Genomic DNA, 22,541 nt, shown 5'->3' on the forward strand with positions numbered 1-22,541 from the left:
CTGGTTCTGACCTGGGGCTGCACTGTCAGAGGTGGGCAGAAGAGACTCTAGCCTGGTAAGGGGAACATCTTGCCTCATGGCCAGAGCTGGGAATTCAGGATCTTGAGTCAAAGGCATCTTGTGCGGAGGGAAGAGATACCTACATTCATAATCAGGAGCTAGTCCCAATGACCAGGGGGTGAAGTAGAGGGGAAAACAGCAGGGGCAAAGGGCCTAGAGTGGGCCAGGAGAAGAGGTCAGCCTAGCAAAAGGATGCTAGGCAGTCTGAGAGTCAGATGGCTTGGGTATCCTTTTCCTCAGTGTGCTCTGCTTCACAATGTGATTCCACCACCCTTGCTAGAGGGCCTGGGTTTTCCCATCTTCAAACTTAGGTTAATCTTACTGGGGATTAGTGCTGGAGAAGCAACCTGCCTAGAATCCCAAGATGGAAACTAGCCTTGAAGCAGACCTCTGAAGCCTGGCCCTGATCATGTCTTCCATGATTCTTTTCTCCTCCCCTAATCAAATCCCCAGCCCCTCATTCTGGCATTAGAGGCTCTTTTTCACTCACCTTGTCAGAGAAGGCCTCTGGCTTCAGGAACACTGTTAGGAGCCAACTTTGGGATTCTAATATATTTGGCTAGGGTGCTCATGTTTTGGGTTAAGGCATGGAGAAGAAGATGTTCTTTGCCTAAAGTGACATCTTTTCCCTGTGTCCTCACTCCTTAGTGTGTGGTGTGGCCCAGTCTGGGCCTCCAAAAGGGAGGACTGTTCTCCAAGGTCTTTAAGGTCACATCCAAGTCCAAAATATAGTCTTTGCTGAAGACCAGAGAAGATAGGCCCCCTTTGCTGGGACTCTAAACAGAAACCAGAAGGAGAACCAGGTGGAGGATAAGGAGCCATGGACCTAATATGCCTCAGGGTCTGTTACCATGCTGAAGCTATTTGTCTTTGTTTCCTTCACAGTTTACCCTACTCCTCTGCTGCAGAGGGCCCTGCGCCTGGGGGTGAGGTTCTCAGGGACCAGGTTCTCCTGGGATCAGACTTTTAAAGTTCCACACACTTCTGTGAACAAAAGCAGATTGTCAGGGACAAAACCAGATTCAGGAATATCCCTCCTTCTCAGGTGACCAAGAATGCCAGCACTAGCTCCCTTGGTTGAGGGTATGGAGGATGGTTGGGAAGGAATCCTATTCATTTAGTAAACATTTATTGAACACCTACTGTGTGTCTGATACTAAACTGGGTGATAGGGATACAATAAAGAAACATGATAAACCAGGTCTGTCTTCCTTCCCAGAGTTTAAGACAATTTGTGCCATAGGCCTATTTGGTGATCTGGTGAAGCCTTATGGACCTTTCCTCAGAAAATAATATCTTTTAAATATATAAAATGAAATAGAGTTACAAAAGAAACTGATTATATTGAAATATAATTATTAAAATGTGGAAAAATCAGATATGTGCTTATGGTAATATATTTTCTCCTCACTAATCCCTTACATCACAAGACACAGTAGAGGGTCTAATGACTATCATGATATTAAAATAAGGATGAGATTACATGATATTTCAACAGATTCATAACATCTATAATGTGATATGAAAATCTTTGTGATTTTTATTGGTGACAGAATCACACGTACTACAACTATGTTACATTCTTTACTGAAAATAAAGGTTAAATTTCAATTAGAGTGAATAAAGATGTATATTTTTTCCCATCCAAATTCATTGGCCCCTCCAAACCCTGTCCGAGGATTGAACTGGATGTCCATCGACCCAAATTAAGAACCCCTGATTATAGAAATGTCCTTCCTGTCTCTCTTCCTTCTTAAATAGCTTTCCTTTGGAGCACGGAACTTGGGTTTTATTCAGGGTTTTATTGTTGTGTAACCTCAAGCCAATTTGCCTCTCTGGGCCATGGTTTCCTCAGTCTGAAACAATGGGAAAGGTAAGAATCAAAAGGGCAGACCTTAACTATATATGCTCCAGGCAATTAATTTGTGTACTCTAAATCCTCACAACCGCACTGTTAGGAAAGATTTTGAAATTATCTTCCCATTTCAAAGTTGGTTAAACTGAGGCTCCTAGCGAGGCTATCACTTGACCAGTGTCTTAGCGGCAGGAGCTGGTGGGTGACTGGCCAGACCCCAATAACCACATACTCCATGGATGAAATTAGGAACTACACTCTTTTGGATCAGAAGAAACCTGGCCCAGAAATCCCTGCAGGTGGGGGGTAGAGTCGTGTCTCTGAGACCGTTGGCTTACGCCAAGTGGCTTACGGAGAGTAAGACGTCAAGAAGCCGGGGATCTATGATTGTGCAGTGACTGGCACGCAGCCTACTTTGTGCTTCGCGCCTACGTGTTCCCAACTAATTCCCGAAGTGCTGTCAAACAGCCTGGCAAAAGGGAACAAGTCCTCTCCTGGCCAATCCTGTGAAAGGGTGGGCTTGGCTCATAAGCCAATCAAAGACCCCCCCAGGGGGCGGAGTTTTCTTCGGCCTGGATCCGGGCCTGGGGGGTAAAGCTAAAGTGTTTCCATCTCCAGCCAATCCCAGGGAAGGCAGGAGGGCACTCTTCCAATGGGAGCCAGAGAGTGGTCGGTAGCTGTGGAGGCCTGCTAACCCGCTAGCTCTCTAGCGGGCTGGAGGGACGCGTCCAGTGCGTTCACTAGAGCCAGCCGCCGGCCCCTCGAATCTGCTAGCGCTCGGCAGCGGCGGCGCGGAGGGCAGGAGGTGTCTGGTGAGACGCTGTAAAGACGGGGGTGTGGGGTGTGAGGGAAAGAGGCCGGGCTGGAGCGCCTGAGGGGTGGGGCCTGGGCGAGCTTTTACCTGGGCGGCCTCTTAACCCTAGGTCAACGGGTTGCGGAGGATCGTGCGGGTAGCAAAGGGAGGGCGAGTGCCCCTGCAGTCCCAGACAACAACCAGGTGAGTACCCTGCGGAGCCCATCACCCGTGCCCATCCCTGTCTCTTGGGAAACGGTTCCGTGCAGGTCTGCAGCTCACGTGATCGTCTGCGTGCTTGTAAATCTCCGTCTCTCTGCTGCTCTTCTCCCTCTCTTTCTCCATCTTTCTGTCTATGTGTCCTGTATTTCTGCCTGTCTCCTTCTCTGAGACATACTAGACGTCCCAGACCTAGAAGGATGAACCCTGACGCTACCAAACTAGCTATGAGACCTTGAGCCATCTACATCACTCATATAGACCTCAGTTTCTTCATCTGTCAAATGGGAGTCTAATAATCTCCATCTGAGACAATACATGTGCATCTCTTTGCCCCGTGCCTGGCCCCTAGAAATTTTTCAATAAATGATGACTGTCGTGACTGAAAAAAATTATATGATCTCTTTTGGTCTTTGGCTTTGTTTTCTCCCTGCTTCTCTCTGACCCTACCCCCATTGATTCTTCTTTCTCAATGGTTCTTTTAATGTTACTGTTTTTCATCTTTCTATCTGTCTCTTTCCCATCTCTAAGCAGGTTAGAGGTGCATTGTTTATAGCAATGAGTCTGGCCTGAGAGCATCTGTGAGCTTAGCCTGGGGCTCTGGACTGTTCTGTGGGTTAAAAAAAAAAAAGGAGCCTGGCCTTGGCCTGCTTCTGGCCTCACTGAGGAGAGAGCCCTCCTTGTTCCCCACCCTACTGTGCTAAACACGGAGAGACCTCCAGAGTGGGGGGCAACTCTGATGAAAAAGTGAACCAGGCCCTTTATCCTTTATTATGTTGGTCACCACAAGAAGACCAGGTTACATCACCACACAGCCCTCTTTTCTGTCCCCATCCTGAAATCCTTTAACCTGACCTTCTGGAACTCACTGTCAGCAGCAGCAGAATCTCCATTCTCACCTTGGCTTCTGAATAGTTCCTTCATTTTCTTGCCATGCCTTAGTGGTTCTTATACCTATCAGACCCAACACTCTATTTTTATAATTTCTATTTTGAAATGTCTCTTTCACTGTCCTGAAATGAAGTGCATAGATAACAGAATCTGTTTACACACATAATTCCTCCCAACCAATGTAATGTCCTAATTGTAATATAAGGGAGAAGTAAACAAAGAGTAATTTCTAATAAAACAATATGTATTTCAATATGTAAAGGCTGGGATATAATTTCGCTAGAAGACATAATGAATGGTCTTGCATATAATGATCCTCGTGTCTGGGAATATGACACATCTGTGTTGATTGCTGACTCAGAAACCATGGGTAGGGTGATGTGATTTTCTGAGTCATGAATAATTCTTCATAAAGTTTTAAACAAAACCAAGGGTAGTCCTCCCTCAATTTATATGGATCATTTGAATTTCTAGAATAGTCAGTATATACTAAAATCCATGATCTGGCCCCCATAACCTCTCTGAACTTCTCTCCTACCATTCTCCCCACTTGTTTCCTCTATTCCACCCACACTGGCCTCCTTTGTGCTACTTGAACATATTAGGCACACACCCACCTCAGGGATTTGTACTAGACCATCCCCCAGACCTGGAAGGCTTTCCCCCCAAATATATACTAGGCTCATGCCCTCACTTCCTTCAGGCCCATACCCAGATGTCACTTTCTCAGGGAGGCCTACCCTGACCATCCTGTTTAAAATTGCAGCTCTCCCCTAACATAGACCCCAATCTATTTTTTCCATACTGCTCCTCACCCTCTTCTATAATATATAATCTACACCTTTATTGTGTTTGTTATTTATTGTTTGACTCTTCTACTGGATTGTAAGCTCAGAAGAGCAGAGATTTTTCTTTTTTGTGCCTTGGTGTATGCCTATTACCTAAAACAGTGCTTAGCATAGAATAGCTCTCTCAATAAATGTTTGTTGAATGAATAAATGAATGAAATGCACAGGTTTTTCACTTACATTGTTGTTTGGGGGGATGTTCTAAAGTTGTATGGTATGCAGCACAATTATTTGCTGTGTGGAGCTGTCTTGTGCACTGTAGGATGCTGAGCACCCCTGGTCCATGGCCACTAAATGTCACTAGTGATCTCCAGTTATTGCGAAAATAAAAAATGCCCCAAAACATCCCTTGACTGTCTACCCCCCTGCTGAGAACCACTGCTTGAATAGAAATTAGCTTTCTCCTGAGCATGCCGCTCCCCAGGAGTCCCCTCACACCCCTCTTACCAGCAGGCCAAGAGGTGAAGATAGGTGTCATTACTCTAATTGGCCTACCCAGACACTTTGTCTCTCTCCTCCTCAAACCACCTTTTTCTTAGAATTTAAACATTTTTTATTTTTAAATAACTTCAGGTTTAAAAACCTATAAAAATAGTATGAAGGATTCTCATATATCCTTCACTCATATTCCTTAAGTATTAATAAATTATTCAACTATCGTTCAATCAAAATTAGGGATTTAACACTGGTAAAATACTATTAATGAAAGTATAGAACTTATTCAGATTTCATCATTTTTTCCACTAATATAAATTTTCTCTTTTGGGATCTAATTCAGGATCCCATATTGCCTTCAGTTGTCATATCTCCTTAGACTCTTCCAATCTAGGACAGTTCTTTAGTCTTTCTTTGTCTTTCATGACTTTGATACTTTTGAAGAGTCCTGGCCTGCTATTTTATAGAATTTGGGTTTTTCTGATGTTTCCTTGTGATTATAGTTAAGTTATGTAATTTTTTTTTAAAGATTTTATTTATTTATTTGACAGAGAGAAATCACAAGTAGATGGAGAGGCAGGCAGAGAGAGAGAGAGGGAAGCAGGCTCTCTGCTGAGCAGAGAGCCCGATGCGGGACTCGATCCCAGGACTCTGAGATCATGACCTGAGCCGAAGGCAGCGGCTTAACCCACTGAGCCACCCAGGCGCCCAAGTTATGTAATTTTAATTTTGGCAAGAAGACCGCAGAAGAGATATGTCTTCGGTACTTTGTATCAGAAGGCACATGATGTCAGTTTGTCCCAATACTGGTTTTGTTCACTTTGACTATTTGTTTAAGGTGGTGTCAGCCAGGTTTCTCCAGTATAGTTCCTCTTTTTTCCTTTGTAACTAGTAAGTAATTAGTGGGAGGATACTCTAAGATTATGTACATGTCAACCACCTTGGTTTTTTGTTTGTTTGTTTTGTTTGTTTTGGTGGTTTGTTTGTCTGTTTGTTTGTTTTTTAAGAGAGGGTGTTAGGAAGGGGCAGAGAGAGGGAGAGAGAGAACTCTAAGCTGGCTCCATGCCCAGTGTAGAGCTCAACACGGGGCTTGATCTCACAACCCTGAGCTCATGCATGACCTGAGCCAAAATCAAGAGTCAGGCACTCAGCCATCTGAGCCACCCAGAGGCCCCACAACCACCTTGCTTAAACTTCAGACCATCAGACTAGACCATTACCCACCCATCTGTGTTATAGTCAGGTACAGACATACACACATACCTGTCCCCATCATACTTCATTCTAGAATTTAGCTACTAGCTCACTGTCAGTGTTTAACACTATCCCAGTTTCACTTCTTGGTGATTTTAGTATCCTCATAAATGATCCTTCCAATGTTCCTGTCACTTAGTTCTGTGATCTGCTTTCCTATAATGCTCTTGCCTTTCAGCCGCACCTCAGCCACACTCTCCAACGGTCTTACCCTTCTTGTCAGCATGTATGACGGCACCACTTCTATACTCTGTTTTGGGCATCCTGCTGCCCAGCCAGTGCTTCTTAACCTTTTAGTTTACTCCTTCCAGCTCCCCAACTCCCAACAATCCCTCAACACCACCAAGACTGAACATTTTCACTACCCTTTACTTCCTCCGTGTTCCCATGTCCTTCCTTTAATCAGCTTAGATTCCATGGTCTATCATGATAATCATCCCTTTGCATACATCCTCGCTTCTGTGGTGCTGTGTACTTCAGCATGTTTATAGGACGAAACCCCAGCCCTGCTTAAATCCAACTCTCTGCCTGCCCCACTGCACTTCCCTAGACCGTTCACTCCCCTGTCTTCCTAGCTGACTGTTTTGTGTCTTTTCTCTCCTCAAATCTCCTGATACCACTTCTTCCATCTTATGCTCAAGCTTCTGGCTTAACTCAAGGATCAAAACCATCAGAAAAAAACCTGTACGGATTCCCATGATCACACCTAACCACCAAACAGCATCTGTATTCACACACTCTGCCTTCTTCTCTGTTATTATGAATAAACTAGCCCTGCTGTCATCAAAATCCAGTCCCTCTACTGGCACTAGAACCCATCCTCTTTTATCTCCTTGAAGACAATGCTTCAGCAAATTCCCCCTCTACAAGATCATTTCCATTAGCACACAGAGATTCGTTATTGTTCTCATCTTTTTGTTACAGCTTTATTGAGGTATATTTAATATCATAAAATTTCAGTGTTTTTTGTATATTCACACAGTTGGCAACCATCACTGCAATCAATTTTAGAACATTTTTATCGCCCCCCCAAAGAAGCTTCATACTCATTAGCAGTCCCTCCCTGGACCTCCCCTCCTCTCAGTCATAGGTAACCACTAATCTGCTTTCTGACTGTATTTATTGATTTCTCTAATCTAGACATTTTATGTAAATGAGATCATATAATATATTGTTTTTTATGACTGACTTCTTTCATTTAGCATAATGGTTTTGAGGTTCATCCATGTTGTTGATATAGCATTCCTTTTTACTGTCAAATAATATTCCATTATATGGGCATGCCACATTTTGTGTATCTTATCCATTTGTTAGTTGATGGACATTTCAGTGGTTTTCACGTTTGGTATTATGAATAATACTGCTCTGAACATTTGTGCACAGGTTTTTGCGCAGATGTATGTTTTCTTTTCCCTTTGGTAGATACCTGGGAAGTGGAATTGCTTGGTAATATGGCAAATATATGTTTAACTTTTTGAGGAACTGTTCACAGAAGTGGCTGTACCATTTTAAATTCCCAACAGCAATGTATGAGGGTTTCAATTTCTCCATATCCTCACTCCTCACTGACACTTTTTACTGCCTGTCTTTTTTTATTATAGCCATCCTAGTGAGTATGAAGGGGTACCTCATTGTGGTTTTGATTTACATTTCCCTAATCACTAATAATGTTGAGCATCTTTTAATATGTTCATTGCCTATTTGTGCTTCTTCTTTGGAGAAATGTCTCTTCAAATCCTTAGTCATTTTTAAATTAGATTGTCTTACTGTTGAGTTATAAATGCTCTTTTTATGTTTGGGACAGAAGTCTCTTGTCAGATATGTGAGTTGCATATATTTTCTCCCATTCTGTGGGTTGTCTTTTTACTTACTTGATGGTGTCCTTTGATGCACCAAAGTTTTTAATTTGGGGAAAGTCCAATTAAGCAATTTTTTCTCACTTGAGCATTTTGTGTCAGATCCAAGAAAACATTCCCCAACCCAAAGTCTCAAAGGTTTCTTCCCGCTTTTTCTTCTAGGAATTGTATGGGTTTAGCTATTACATTTAGGTTGATGATCCATTTTGAGTTCATTTTTGTGTATGATGTGAGGCAAAGGTCCAAATTTCATTCTTCTGTATGTGGATGGCTAGTTGGCCCAGTACATTTTGTTGAAAAGAGTATTTTTACCCCTTTGAATTGTCTTGGCAACCCTTGTCAGAAGTCAAATGACCATAAATCCTAAATGTAGAAGTTAATTATCTGGATTTTCAATTCTACCTCATTGATCTGTAGGTGTGTCACTATGTCAGACCACCCTGTCTTGATTACTATAGCTATGTTGTAAGTTTTGACATCAGGAATGGGAGTCCTCCAACTTCGTTCTTCTTTTGCAAGACTGTTCGGACTATTCTAAGTCCCTTGCATTTCCATATGAATTTTAAGATCAGCTTGTCAATTTCTGCAGAAAAACAGCTGGGATTTTTATAAGAATTATATTGAATCTATATATCCATTTAGGAAGTATTGTTTTTTAACAATATTAAGATTCCCAATCCATGAACATGAGATGTCTTTCCATTGAGACCTTCTTTATCTTCTTTCAGAAGTATTTTGTAGTTTTCAACATATAAATCTTATACTTCTGTTTTTTTAAAGATTTTATTTATTTACTTGACAGACAGAGATCACAAGTAGGCAGAGAGGCAGGCAGAGAGAAAGAGTGGGAAGCAGACTCCCTGCTGAGCAGAGAGCCCCATGTGGGGCTCCATCCCAGGACCCTGAGATCATGACCTGAGCCAAAGGCAGAGGCTTTAACCCACTGAGTCATCCAGGTGCCCCAAATCTTACACTTCTTTTGTTAAATTTATTCTTAGGTATTTTATTCTTTTTGTTACTATTATAAATGGAATTATTTTCCTAATTTCACTTCCAGAGTGTTCATTGCTAGTGCATAGAAATACAATTGATTTTTGTTTCTTGATCTTCTATCCTGACACATTGCTGAACTGATTAGTTCAAATAGTTTTTTACTGGATTCCTTAGAGTTTTCTATATACAAGATCATGTCATCTGCAAATATAGTTTTACTCGTCCTTTCTAATCTGGATGCCTTTTCTTTCTTTTTTTGACTAATTGCCCTGACTGATCTTCTAGTACAGTGTTGCCTAGAAGTGATGAGAACAGACATTCTTGTCTTGTTCCTGATTTTAGGGGGAAGGTATTGAGTCTATCCATATAGTATATTGGTCTAGAGTTTTCTTGTGATGTCTTTGGTTTTGGTATCAGAGTAATACTAGTTGCATAGAATGAGCTGGAAAGTGTTTCTTCCTCTATTTTTGGAAGAGTTTGGGATTAATATATGCTTTTTTAAATGTCATTTGTCTTTTCTGTTCCTTTGTTCTTCTGTTCCTCTCCTGTGTTCAGTAGCTATTTTCTATTTTAACTTTTTAATATCCTTGTTAACTGTATATATGTTTAGTTAGATTTTTAAGGCTTCTCTGGGGATTACAATTAACATCTTAACTGGAAAAAATCTACTTCAAATTAATTCAAATTTCAGTAGTAACTTTGTGCCAATATGCCTCTGTTCCCTCTTTCCTTCTTTGTAGTGTTATTATCATATGAATTACTTCTTACGTTATAAGCCCATCAACACAGTTCTATTATTATTACTTTATACAGTTGTCTTTTAAAACAGAAGAATAAGAGTTACAAATTAAAATACTTTCTTTCAGGGGCACCTGGGTGGCTAAGTGGGTTAAGCCTCTGCCATCAGCTCAGGTCATGATCCCAGGGTCCTGGGATCAAGCCCCAAATCTGGCTCTCTGCTCAGCAGGGAATCTGCTTCCCCTGCCCTCCCCTTCGTGCACCCTGCCCCCCGCCTCTCTGCCTACTTGTGATCTCTGTCAAATAAATAAAATCTTTAAAAAAAATACTTTCTTTCATAATACCTATTTCAAGTTACCATTTACTGTCCTTTAATTTAAGCCTGAAAGTAGTGTTTCTTGTAGGATAAGTCTTCCAGCAACAAATTTTTTTCAGTTTTTGTTTATCTTAACTTCTCTTTCATGATTGAAGAACCAGTTTATCTAGATACAGAATTCTGAGTTGACAGTCTTTTTCTGTAAATATATATTTTTTTAATTTATTTGTCAGAGAGAGAGCGAGCGAGAGTGAGCACAGGCAGACAGAGTGGAAGGCAGAGTCAGAGGGAGAAGCAGGCTCCCCGCGGAGCAAGGAGCCGGATGCGGGACTCGATCCCAGGACGCTGGGATCACGACCTGAGCCGAAGGCAGTTGCCCAACCAACTGAGCCACCCAGGCGTCCCTTTCTGTAAATATTTTAAAGATGGCATCACATTATCTTCTGGCCTCCGTGGTTTCTGATGAGAAGTCAGCTGTTAACTTTATTGAAGGTCCCATATATGTGATAAGTCAGTTTTCTCTTGCTTCAGTCAAGATTTTCTTCTCATCTTTGCTTTTATCGGTTGCATTATCATGTATCTAGGTGTGGATTTCTTTGAGCTTACTCTGCTTGCATTTACTTCTTCAGTGTACAGGTTAATATTTTTCATCAAGTTTGCAGTGTTTTGGCCCCTTCTCTTCCACTTGCCCTTTTGGTACTCACGTTATGCATATGTTGGCACTTTTGGTGGTGTCCTATAGATTTGTGAAGCTCCGTTTTCCCCCCCCCCCCCTTGGTTCTTTTTTCTTTCTGTTCTTCAGAATGTATAATTTTTTTTTAAGATTTTTATTTATTTGTTAGAGAGAGAGAGAGAGAGATACAGAGCGCAAGCACAGGCAGACAGAGTGGCAGGCTAGAGGCAGAGGGAGAAGCAGGCTCCCTGCCGATCAAGGAGCCCTATGTGGGACTCGATCCCAGGACGCTGGGATCATGACCTGAGCCGAAGGCAGCCACTTAACCAACTGAGCCACCCAGGCGTCCCATAATGTATAATTTTTATTGCTCTATCATCACCATTACCCTTTCTCCTTTCTGCCAGCTCAAATCTCTTATTGAGCTCCTCTAGGTGAATTTTTCATTTCAACTATTATACTTTTCAACTCCAGATTTTCTGTTTGATTTTTTTTTTATGATTTCTATGTCTTCACTGATATTTTCCATTTGGAGAGACATTGTTCTCAAACTTTTCCTTAATTCTAAAGATATACTTTCTCTTATTTCTTTGAAAATATTTATAGTAGGGACGCCTGGGTGGCTCAATTGGTTAAGCGGCTGCCTTCGGCTCAGGTCATGATCCCAGCGTCCTGGGATCGAGTCCCACATCGGGCTCTTTGCTCCGCGGGAGCCTGCTTCTCCCTCTGACTCTGCCTTCCACTCTGTTTGCCTATGCTCGCTCTCGCTCACTCTCTCTCTGACAAATAAATAAATAAAATCTTTAAAAAAAAAAAAAAGAAAATATTTATAGTAATAGTTTAAAGTCTTTGTTAAGTTCCAAACATGGACTCCTTCAGGGACATGTTCTTTTGGCTCCCCCCCTTTTTTTTTTTTGGTACATGTAACATACTTTGTTATTTCTTTTCATATCTCATATTTTTTTGTCAAAAACAGCATTTTTTAATGTTCTTATTTATTTAAGTAATCTCCATACCCAACATGGGGCCTGAACTCATGGCCCCAAGATCAAGAGTCACATGCTCTTTTGACTGAGCCAGCTAGGTGCCCCCAAACCTGGGCATTTTAGATACTCTAGTCTAACTCTGGTATTAATCTCTTCTACCTTAAGGTTTGTTTTTTCTGGGATATGTGTGTGTATGTGTGGTATTTGTGTGTATGGTTGTTTTTATTTTTTTTTTTAAAGATTTTATTTATTTACTTGAGAGAGAAACAGTGAGAGAGAGCATGAACGAGGAGAAGGTCAGAGAGAGAAGCAGACTCCCCATGGAGCTGGGAGTCCGATGCGGGACTCGATCCCGGGACTCCAGGATCATGACCTGAGCCGAAGGCAGTCGTCCAACCAACTGAGCCACCCAGGCGTCCCTGGTTGTTTTTATTTTTCTCATTGCTGTTTATTTGCTCAGTTACCTTTCTCAACTAATTCTGTGGATTCTGTATTCCTTGCACTATGTGGCCCCCAAGTTCTCTGCTAACTTTTTTTTTAACTTCTTGTTTCTGTTTTTAAGCCTGGATTCCTAAGAGATCACACCTGTGTAAGTATATGTTGGTGGTCAGCCAGTGATTGGCTGTATTTCCTTAAATGCCTTGTCCATATGTCTTCCATCCTTTGCCAAGAGGATCTGTGTGAGAGGGCATGTCTTCAAACTTTAGCCAGTTTACAAGGCAGCCTTAGCTTTCACAGGCTGCTTATAGTCAGCCAGAGGTGAGTGACTTGGGGCCTGTCCTTTTCCACCTCTTTTTTGGGCATGTGCGTAGCCTTGAAGCCCTTTAAATACCTGGGAATATATCAGGGCTTTTCAAAGTTTCCTGTGATTGTCTCATTCTCTAGGATTTCCTTTTAAATTCCTGGTCAAAGGAGTCAGTCCTCTTTTTGTCTTCAATTTAGTCAGCTTTTGCCTACTATACTACTGAGCTAGAGAGAGAAAGAGGATGGGAATTAGCTACAAGTTAAAATGTCACAGAACCCGTTGTCTTACCAAGATTCAGTTGTTTCTCTTAAATGATTTTTCACTTCATTCTGTGTCTTTGATTAACTACAAGTTTTGAAATGGTTGTTCTTAGTTGGTTTGCCCATATTTTAATTGTTTTAAAGAGAAAGCCAGTTCACCAAAGTCCTTATTCTGTAATTCCATTATTCTCCTATGGCTCCCATCTTTAAAAAAACTTTTAAAACACGATTCATCACACATCCCCGTGCAACTATGACTTTCTCTATTACCCTAACAGCAAAACTCTCCAAAAGAACTGTCATTTCTCACTTTCTCCTACTCTTCTATTCTGTTTGTTCATACAAAATATATTAGATATGTAATAAAAAATTACATACATGAGTTATCAAGAACTAATGTAATGAAAACTGAAGAAGTCACAACTCCACCCAAGAGTAACATTAATGATAGCATCTATGCCTATGTCCTTTACTGTTCTATTCCCCATATTCTCCACTGCCAGAAATTACCATTCTCTTGAGTCTTATGTTTAACATTTCTCTTGCTTTTTTGATATTTTTTTTCATATTTGTGGAAATGTTTAACCAATACCTTATTTATTTGGCTTGGTCTTGATCTTTGTAAAAAATAGCATCATACTCTATGTGGCCTTCCGTGACTTACTTTTTTTCACTCATTATTATGTTTCAAAGATTCACCTGGGTTCTTGTATGTAACTGCAGCTTGTTCATTCTCAGTGCTGTTTATTTCATTGGGTGACCATAAAACAAATTATTCATCCACATATCTGTTGGTAGACATTTTTTGTTTTCAGCTTTTTGCTCTTAAGAACAGTGCTACTATGAATATTCTTTTTTAAAATATTTTTTTAAAGATTCTATTTATTTACTTGACAGACAGAGATCACAGGTAGGCAGAGAGGCAGGCAGAGACAGAGGAAGGGAAGCAGGCTCCCTGCCGAGCAGAGAGCCGAGTCAAGGGCTGGATCCCAGGACCCGGGAATCACAACCCGAGCTGAAGGCAGAGGCTCTAACCCACTGAGCCACTTAGGTGGCCCCCTACTATGAATATTCTTGTGCGTATCCCCTAGTACACATACATACCCACCTTTTAAAGGTGTATACTGAGAAATAGACTTGCTAGTTGATAGGATGCTTAAACATTCAGCTTGACAGTATCATGCCAAAATGTATTCCTATTTGAAGGTTACCAGTTTATATACCTTTCAGCAATTTGTAAGAGAGCCCATTGATACACACCCTAATCAGTACTTGATACTATCCCACTTTATTATAATGGGTATGAAATGATATCTCATTGTGGACCTAATTAGCATTTTTCCTATCACTAATATGGTTGAGCATTTTTTTCATGTTTATTGGCCATTCATGTTTCTTCTTCAGTAAATGGCTGTTAATGTCTTTTGCCTATTTTTAGAATTGGGATTTTTCTCATTTTTATTGATTTGTAGGAGTTACTTAATTATTTGGATACTCATCAGTTGCCATTTATACATGTTGAATATCTTTTCTCAGTTTGTGGCTTTTTTTTCTTCAAGGTATCTTTGCATGAGCAGGAATTCCTAATTTTTGTTGAGTTGAACAATTCAATCTTTTCTGTATAGTCAACACACTTTTTTTTTTTTTATCATAAAGACATTCTTTATTTTCTTTGATTATGAGTTTAAAATTTCTATTTTTCCTATTTATGTCCTTAGTCCAAATGGAATTGATTTTTGTGTGGTATAAAGGTATGAGGGAGGGAGCCAGTTTCTTTATTTTCCACACAGATAGCCTCATGACCTGAAATGCCACTTCAGTCATACACCAGAGTTCCAGATCTGCTATTGGCCAACTTTCTGTCCCTGAGCCAGTATCACACAGCCTTAATTACTCTACTACCTTACCACTTTAATTGCTGTGGTTTCATGAAGAATCTTAACATTTGGTACAGCAATGTCTTCCCATCTTATTCTTCTTCAGGAATATTGTATGTTCCTGGTGCTCTGTTATTTTAAACACATTTCAGAATCATCTTGTCATGTCCTACAGGAATATTGGAGTTGCAATGCATCTATAGGTGAGTTTGAAGAGAGTTGATATGTTGGTGATGCTGAGTCTTTCTAGCTACGAACATGACATACCCTTTCATTTTAAATTAATTCTTGGATGTCTCTTGGTACGGTTACCTAATTTCCTGCATAGGGTCTTGCATATCTTATGTTAGACTTATTCCCTGGTATTTATGGTTTTGCTGCTATTATAAGGTAGATCTTGTCATTTAACAGGTCTCATCTCATTTGCAGGTGTAGAGAAATGAAGTTGATTTTTTTATGTTACTATTCCAGCCATTCACCTTGCTAAACTTTTATTTTTTTAAGCAAACTTTTAATTTTAGACAATTTTACAGTTACAGAAAAATAAGTAAAGAGATAGTATGGAGCATTCCTGTGTACTCCTCACCATATATTTGTCAAAACTAAGAAAGCCATATTGGTATAATCCTATTAACCAAACTTCAGACTTTATATGGATTTTTCAGTTTTCCCACTAATGTCTTTTTTTCTGTTCTAGGATCCAGTTCAAAATACCACATTGCATTTAGTTGTCATCTCTGTTGCCCTCTGCTCTATGACAGTTTCTTAGTCTTCCCATGTTTTTCATGCTCCATAACAGTTTTGAGGCGTATTGTATAATGTCCCTCACTTTGGATTTGTCTGAAGTTTTCCTCATAATTAGACTGGGGTTGTTTTTGGAAAGAATGCCATAGAGTTGAAGTGCCTTTTTCATCACATTATATCAGAGGTATGTGATATCCCTATGACATCACTGATGTTGACCTTAATCATTGGTTAAGGTAGTGTCTGCCAAGTGTGTCCACTGTAAAGTTGTTATTTTTCCCCTTTTATTTTCTGTTCTTTTGAAGAACCTAGCCCCCCTTCAAGGAGAGGGAGAGGATTAAACGCCATCTCTGGAAGGGGCAGTATTTACATGTAGTATTTGGAATTCTGTAAGAACTATTTCTTTCTTCTTGTTTATTTACCTGCCCATTTACTTATTTATTCAGTCACCTGTTCGTATCAGTATGCACTGGTGCATATTTATTTAATAATTTGAATTATAAATCCAATATTTTGTCATTTGTCTTGTTGCTCAAATTGTTCCAGCTTTGGCCACTGGGAGCTCTTTCAAGTTGGATCCTTTGTCCCTTTTCAGATGTCTCCATCTTTTGTTTTTTTTTTTAAAGATTTTATTTATTTATTTGACAGAGAGAGATCACAAACAGGCAGAGAGGCAGGCAGAGAGAGAGGAGGAAGCAGGCTCCATGCCGAGCAGAGAGCCTGATGTGAGGCTCCATCCCACAACCCTGAGATCATGACCTGAGCCGAAGGCAGAGGCTTAACCCACTGAGCCACCCATGCACCCCACTTTTCTTTTCTTTTTTTTAATTTAAATTCAATTAGCCAAGGTATAGTACATCATTACTATCTGTATATTCTTTTGTGTTTTCTATGTTGACAACAATATTAGCTATAAATAATGACAGTTTGGTTTTTTCCTTTCCAATCTTTATGCCTTTCGTTTGTTCTTCTTGTGTTACTGAGATGGACAGGCCCTTCAGTACAGTGTTGAAGAGAGAAGACAGTAATGTGCATCCTTGTCTTGTTGGGTATTTTAAAGGAAAAACCACTAACTTTTTTCCCTATTAAGAATGATATTTGCTGAAGATTCCTTCAGGTGTTAGCAGATTAAAGCAAGTGCCAACCTGTCACTGTGCTAAGAAGTTTTTATTATTGTTTTTAAATCACCAAAAGGTGTTGCATTTTTTATATCAAATACCTTTTTTATTTCTTAAGACCATTATGGATTTTTTTCTCAATAATGTGATAATGTGGTAAAGGCTGTGTACAGATTTTCCTCATGGTAGACTACCTTTGCATTTCTGGTATAAACACTACTTGGTCATGATCTTTTCCTTTTTATATGGTACTAGATTTAATTTGTTAATATTTGTTTAGGATTTTTATATCTGTGTCCATGAGTAAAATTGGTCTTTAATTTTCCTTTCTCATGCTATCATAATTTGCTTTTGGTCTCAAGTTCTGCTGGTATCCTAGAATGAATTGGTGTTCCCTTTTTTTACAATATTCTGGAAGATGCTATATGACTTTGGAACGATCTGTTTGGTAGGATTCTCCTGTAAAACCATCTTGCCCTGGTGTTTTGCTTTTTTAACATTGAATTGATATGTAACTTCTAAATAAAATCTTTTCAAAAATTTAAATGAGAAACTTGAAGTCTGCTCCCATAACATGTTTATTTTATATCAAGTTTTATGCTTGAAGTGGCTACACACAGTCCTGATCGAGACTTTTTAATGATATGTTCTTCAGATTCTTAACAGTCACCACCACCAAGAATCTCTCTGTACAATGGAAGTGATAAAGTATTTAGAACCAATTTTTAACATGTTCAGACATGTTTAACAGTTGAGATGATAGCAGCCTTTTTTGTTTTACTGACAAATATGTTGTGAAAATTTCTTGACAGTGTGATTAGATTTCAAATCCGACTGAACTCTTTCATATTAATTATTTTGAAATAATGATGAAGCTCTTATTTGCAGAACATGCATCCCTGTTAGAACCATCACCCTGCAGCTAGCTTGGACACCATTAAAAGGGCTCATCAGCTGCAAACGGATAGAAGTATCTGGTATTCGTGAAGACAGAGTTTTGGGGCTGCCACCTGGAGCTACGCCCTCCAGAAGCCCCTGCTTGGCCTCCCTGCACCCAGCTCCGCACCAGCCAGTCACAACTCCGGCTGTGTGTGGCTTTTCTTGGCAACTGGAACGCAGACTCCTCCAGCAGCTGCACGGCCCCCTTGTCCTCAGTGAACAGAACACCACAGAAGCTGGCTACTGAAGAGGCTGTCCAAGTGATAGAGCTCCACCTTGGCTCTGCTTAGCACATTTCCCACAAAGCAGAACTGAGTGCTGGATGTTCTGCATTCGTGCTTACTACCCACGGGGACTGTAGAGGGATTTGTCCGGCCCCATTTCACTAAGGACCACCCTGTAAGGATCTCCACAGGAGGCTGCCCATAGTGAGAAGGGGCCTGCCTGGCTTCTCCACGCCTTAAGGCCTACAGGGACACCTCCAGGGCTGAGGGGATCAATACTTTTTCACCTACCCCTGATCCTCGTTATCAGCTGGAAAGTTCTGCCTCCTAGTTTTTGTTCTTTTATTTATTTATTTGTTTGGTTTTGGTAGGAAGAGTTTTAACTGCTTCTTCTATTCCTATAGTAATTAGAGGGCTATTCAGGATTTCTTTTTGCTTTTTGAGTCAATTTTGGTAAGTTACCGGTTTCCAGGAATTGGTCCCTTTTATCTACATTCTCGAATTTATTGGCATAAAGTTCCCTTTTTAAAAAATCCTCTGCTGTATATAATCTGTAACCATGTCTCCTTTTTCATTGCTAATATTGGTTATTTGTGCCTTCTCACTTTTTTTCTTGATCAATCTCACCAGAGGTTTGTCTATTTTATTAGTCTTTTCTAAGAACCAACTTTTGGCTCTGTTGCTCCTCTCTATCGTGTCTTTGTTTTCTATTTCTTTAATTTCCGCTCTTATCTTTTTTGATCTCCTTCCTTCCACATTTTTTGGATTTATTCTGTTGTTCTTTTTCTGATTTCTTATGTTGGACATGGAGCTCACTAATTTTCAGTCTTTCTTGTTTTATAATGTGTGCATTTAAGGATATACATTTCCTTCCAAACACAACTTTTCTACACATTCAAACATGTCATATTTCATTATTGTTCGGTTCCAAGTACTTCAACATTTCCATTGTGGTCACTTCTTTGGTGAGTGATATAGAAGTGTGTTTATAAATTTCTAAATGTGCGGGGAAGTTTTAATGTATCTCTTTGTTATTGAAATCTATCTTAATTGCATTATGGTCTGAGTATGTGGTCCATGTGATAACAACTCTGAAATTTATTAAGACTTGTTTTATGGCTTAATACATGATCAATATTTTTGAATGTTTCCTATGTGCTTTATAAGATGTATGTTCTCTAATTGTTGAATACGGAGTTCTACACATGTCTTATCAAATTTGCTAATTGTATTGTTCAGATTTTCTATATCTACACTGATTTTTTGGTCGTGCTATGCCAGTAATTGTAAGAGGTGTGTTCATTTTCAGCTATGATGGTGGATTTGTCTGTTTCTCCTTATAGTTCTTTTTAAAAATTTTATATACTTTGAGGATATTTTATTAGGAATATTCAAATGAAGAATTGTTATACATTCCTGGTAAATATGTAATGACCTTCTCTATTCGCAATAATGCATTTTTTGAAGTCTATCTTATCTTATCTTAACACAAGCTTTTCTTCTTGTTTGGATTTGTGTGGTATACAATTTTCCATCCTTTCACTGTTCAACATTTTCATACCCTTATGCTTTAATTATATCTCTTGAGAACGGCATACAGCTGGACTCTTAAAAAATCTAATCTGATGATCTCTTTTAATGGGCAAGTGTAGTCTGTTTCCATTTTCTATGATATATTTGGACTCGTTTCTACCATTGTACTACTTCTTTATTTCTATTTCCTACCACCACCTTTTCTATGCTTTGTTTTTCCCTTTCTGGCCTGTTTTTTAGTTTTGAGATTTGTTTATTTGCTTTCTTATTCAATTTTTTCTTCTGTACTATTTGAAATTTACACATTCTTTTTTTTTACTCTTTCTGTGTTTATCCTTGAACTTTTACCATACATGTGTAACTTATAAGGTCTAAAGTTAAATAGCATTTTAACCTCCCTCTTGAAGAATGCAGGAACCTTCAACTCTGGTCACTCCTCTTTTTACCACATGCTATTGTCTTGAATATGTTAGTTTGTTTCTCTTTTTTTCCTAACCTCACAAATTCTATATCATCATTAGTATTATTTCATACCTGTTTGGCTTTACATGCATACATTCTTGCATCTCAGACCATCATTCTGGGATCATTTTCTTTTATCATAAATACAATGTTTAGATGTCCTTTTAGTACAGGTCTCTTGGTGTTCAATTTTCCCAGTTGTTGTTGTTGTAGGCAAATGTCTTTATTCTATCCTCATTCTTAAAAATAATTTGTTGTCAGTATTTAGAGGTCTGCTGTCAGTCTAATTGCTATTTTTGGTAGGTGTTTTTGTTTTCTTCTACTTGGGCTACTTTTAAGAAATTCCCTTTGTCTGTCTGTCTGTCTGTCTCTCTCTCTCTCTCTCTCTGAGAGGGGGATCTGCAAGGGGGCATGCAGTTTCATTCTAACATGTTTAGGCACATATTTCTTTTTTATTCTGCTTTGGAAATTGTTTCATGCTTTTGCATTCATGTTTTTCATAACTTCTAGAAAATTCTCAGCCATTATCTTTTCAAATGTTGTCTTTCTTCCACCCTTTCCATATTTTCTTTCTCAGAATCCAGTCAATCATATTTTGGGCCTCATTGTATCTTCCGTATCTCATAATGTCTTGTTGATATTTTCTATTTCCTTGTCTTCCTGTATTTCATTCTCATCAATTTCTTCAGATATATCTTTTAGTTTACTGATTCTCTCTTCAGCTCTCTCTGTAGGTTAGCTCTATTTAATCTGTCTACTGAGTTTTTTATTTCAATAAGTATATTTTTCATGTGTACAAGCTGTGTATTTTTTGCTTTCTAATTTGCTTAGTCATCCCTAATAGTCTCTTGTTGCTTGCTCACCTTTGTGGTTGTATCTTTTATTTAAAAAGAACGTTTTATACCCTTTTTGTTCAACCAATAATCACTGTTTGCATAAGTATGACATTGTCATTATTGTTCACATCTATACCACATAGTACACTCTGATTATATATCCTCTATTGTATACCTTTTTGTTTTCCTAGTAATCATCTTTGTTTCTTTTGCCTAGTGTTATCATGCCTATTACTAATTCTTTGAAATTCCTTTTAAAATCCATATCATATCATGTCTCTCTTCTGCTCAAAATTCTCCCATGGCTCCCAGCTCCCTCAGAAGAGAAGCCAAAGCTCTCACCATGGCCCAACGGTTCACACAATGTGGTCCTTGTGCCCTTGCTGACCTCATATCTTATTAATTTTCCCATTACTCACTCTTTCCTAACCACCCTGGCCTCTTTGCTATTCCTCAAACATGTCAGGTACCCTCCCCCTTCAGAGCTGTTGTGCCTGCTATTCTCACTGCCGGAACACTCTTTGCATACAGTCTCATGAGTTTCCCACCCACTTCTAGTATGCTCAAACGTCACCTCCCTAAAGAAGCATTCCCTGACCAAACTAGTCCCATTAACCAGTGTTTTCTAACCCCTTACCCTACTTGATGTCTTGTGTTTTTGTACAGAACACTGATCACCACCTGATATATTTTCTATTTATTTATTGTGATTAGTGTTTGTCTTTTCCCAGTAGACTGTAAGCTCCACAAAGCAGGGATTTTGTTTTGTTCACTATTGTATCCCCAGTGCCAAGAAAAACAGTGCATAGTAATATTTAGTAGACACTCAATAAATATTTATGGAATAAACAGTATTAGTTAATTGTTAATTAATGAATGTGCATGATAGAGAAATGCATTGAGAACTAGGCTAGTCAGGAAGGTCTTTCGTGCCATGATAAGGAGCATGGATGTCATTGTTCAGAAGGGTGAGGGTTGTGAAGAAGCGATAAGGATAGGTCCTGGGTTCTTTCAAGAAGTAAATTCCTGGTTGGTAGGCTGGTGACAAAGACCTTTGTTCTCTATGACTGACTGTATGCCCTGAGGCTCCTGAAGGTGGACTTGCCTCTTTCTCAAACACCCCTCACACTGCTGTATTGTCAGCCTGCCTGTTACCTGGTGGAAACCAAAGCCCCAGCTCTCACTGGGCCTTCTTTTTTTTTTTTTTTTTTTTTTTTTTTTTTTTTTCTCTCACTGGGCCTTCTGATTCCAGTCAGGATCCCCCTTTCTCCTGCTTTGTGAGGAACTGTTTCTTGGTCCTGGGTCAAGCAAATCAGCCTCATTAGACTTTTTCTGTTACTGGATTGGGAAGTAGTTGGGGTACAGAAGCTGATACAGACCCTGACACATAGTAAGTACTGTTATAATGGTGGACAACATGAGGAGCTAAGTCTCAGCTCAAAAAACAAAACAAAACAAAACAAAAAAACCCCTGCCCTTTTCTCCCCCATTGTCAAGACTGCAATAGGTTGTGAGGTTTTAGTCCTGACTTTCCCCCCTAAACTCACTGGGGACCAACATGGTTCCAGTGTATCGGCTTGCCCATGACTCTTGAAATACTAATTCTGTTGTCTAAGGTGTAACCTACTGCCTTAGTTTTTTGTCACCCACTGACTTCATCAGAATGCCATCAGTATACACAGGGCCCTATAGCATGCCTCTAGAGAGTTCTCTCTCCAGGCCAACATGAATTCACTCATCATTACCAGTATAACCATCCAACTAGTTCTAACTTTAATTGAGCAAAATTTACTGACCACCTGCTGTGTTTCAGGCCTCCTGCTCTGCACTGAGGACCCAGAGATGAACAAGATGTGTCCCTGACACAGAACTGTAATTCAGTGTGG

At 39.6% G+C, this 22,541-nt stretch overlaps 1 protein-coding gene across 1 annotated transcript; it reads left to right on the plus strand.

The window, feature by feature from the left end:
- The first annotated feature begins 2,417 nt into the window (after positions 1–2,417).
- KANTR (KANTR integral membrane protein) lies at positions 2,418–21,495 on the plus strand. The gene is made up of 3 exons (XM_059158086.1): positions 2,418–2,727; positions 2,839–2,912; positions 17,550–21,495. The coding sequence occupies exon 3, from the start codon at positions 18,384–18,386 to the stop codon at positions 18,612–18,614; it is 231 nt and encodes a 76-aa protein (XP_059014069.1). The 5' UTR covers positions 2,418–2,727; positions 2,839–2,912; positions 17,550–18,383; the 3' UTR covers positions 18,615–21,495.
- Positions 21,496–22,541: the final 1,046 nt, after the last annotated feature.

The sequence above is a fragment of the Mustela lutreola genome, chromosome X (assembly GCF_030435805.1).
Source record: "Mustela lutreola isolate mMusLut2 chromosome X, mMusLut2.pri, whole genome shotgun sequence".
NCBI lineage: Eukaryota > Metazoa > Chordata > Mammalia > Carnivora > Mustelidae > Mustela > Mustela lutreola.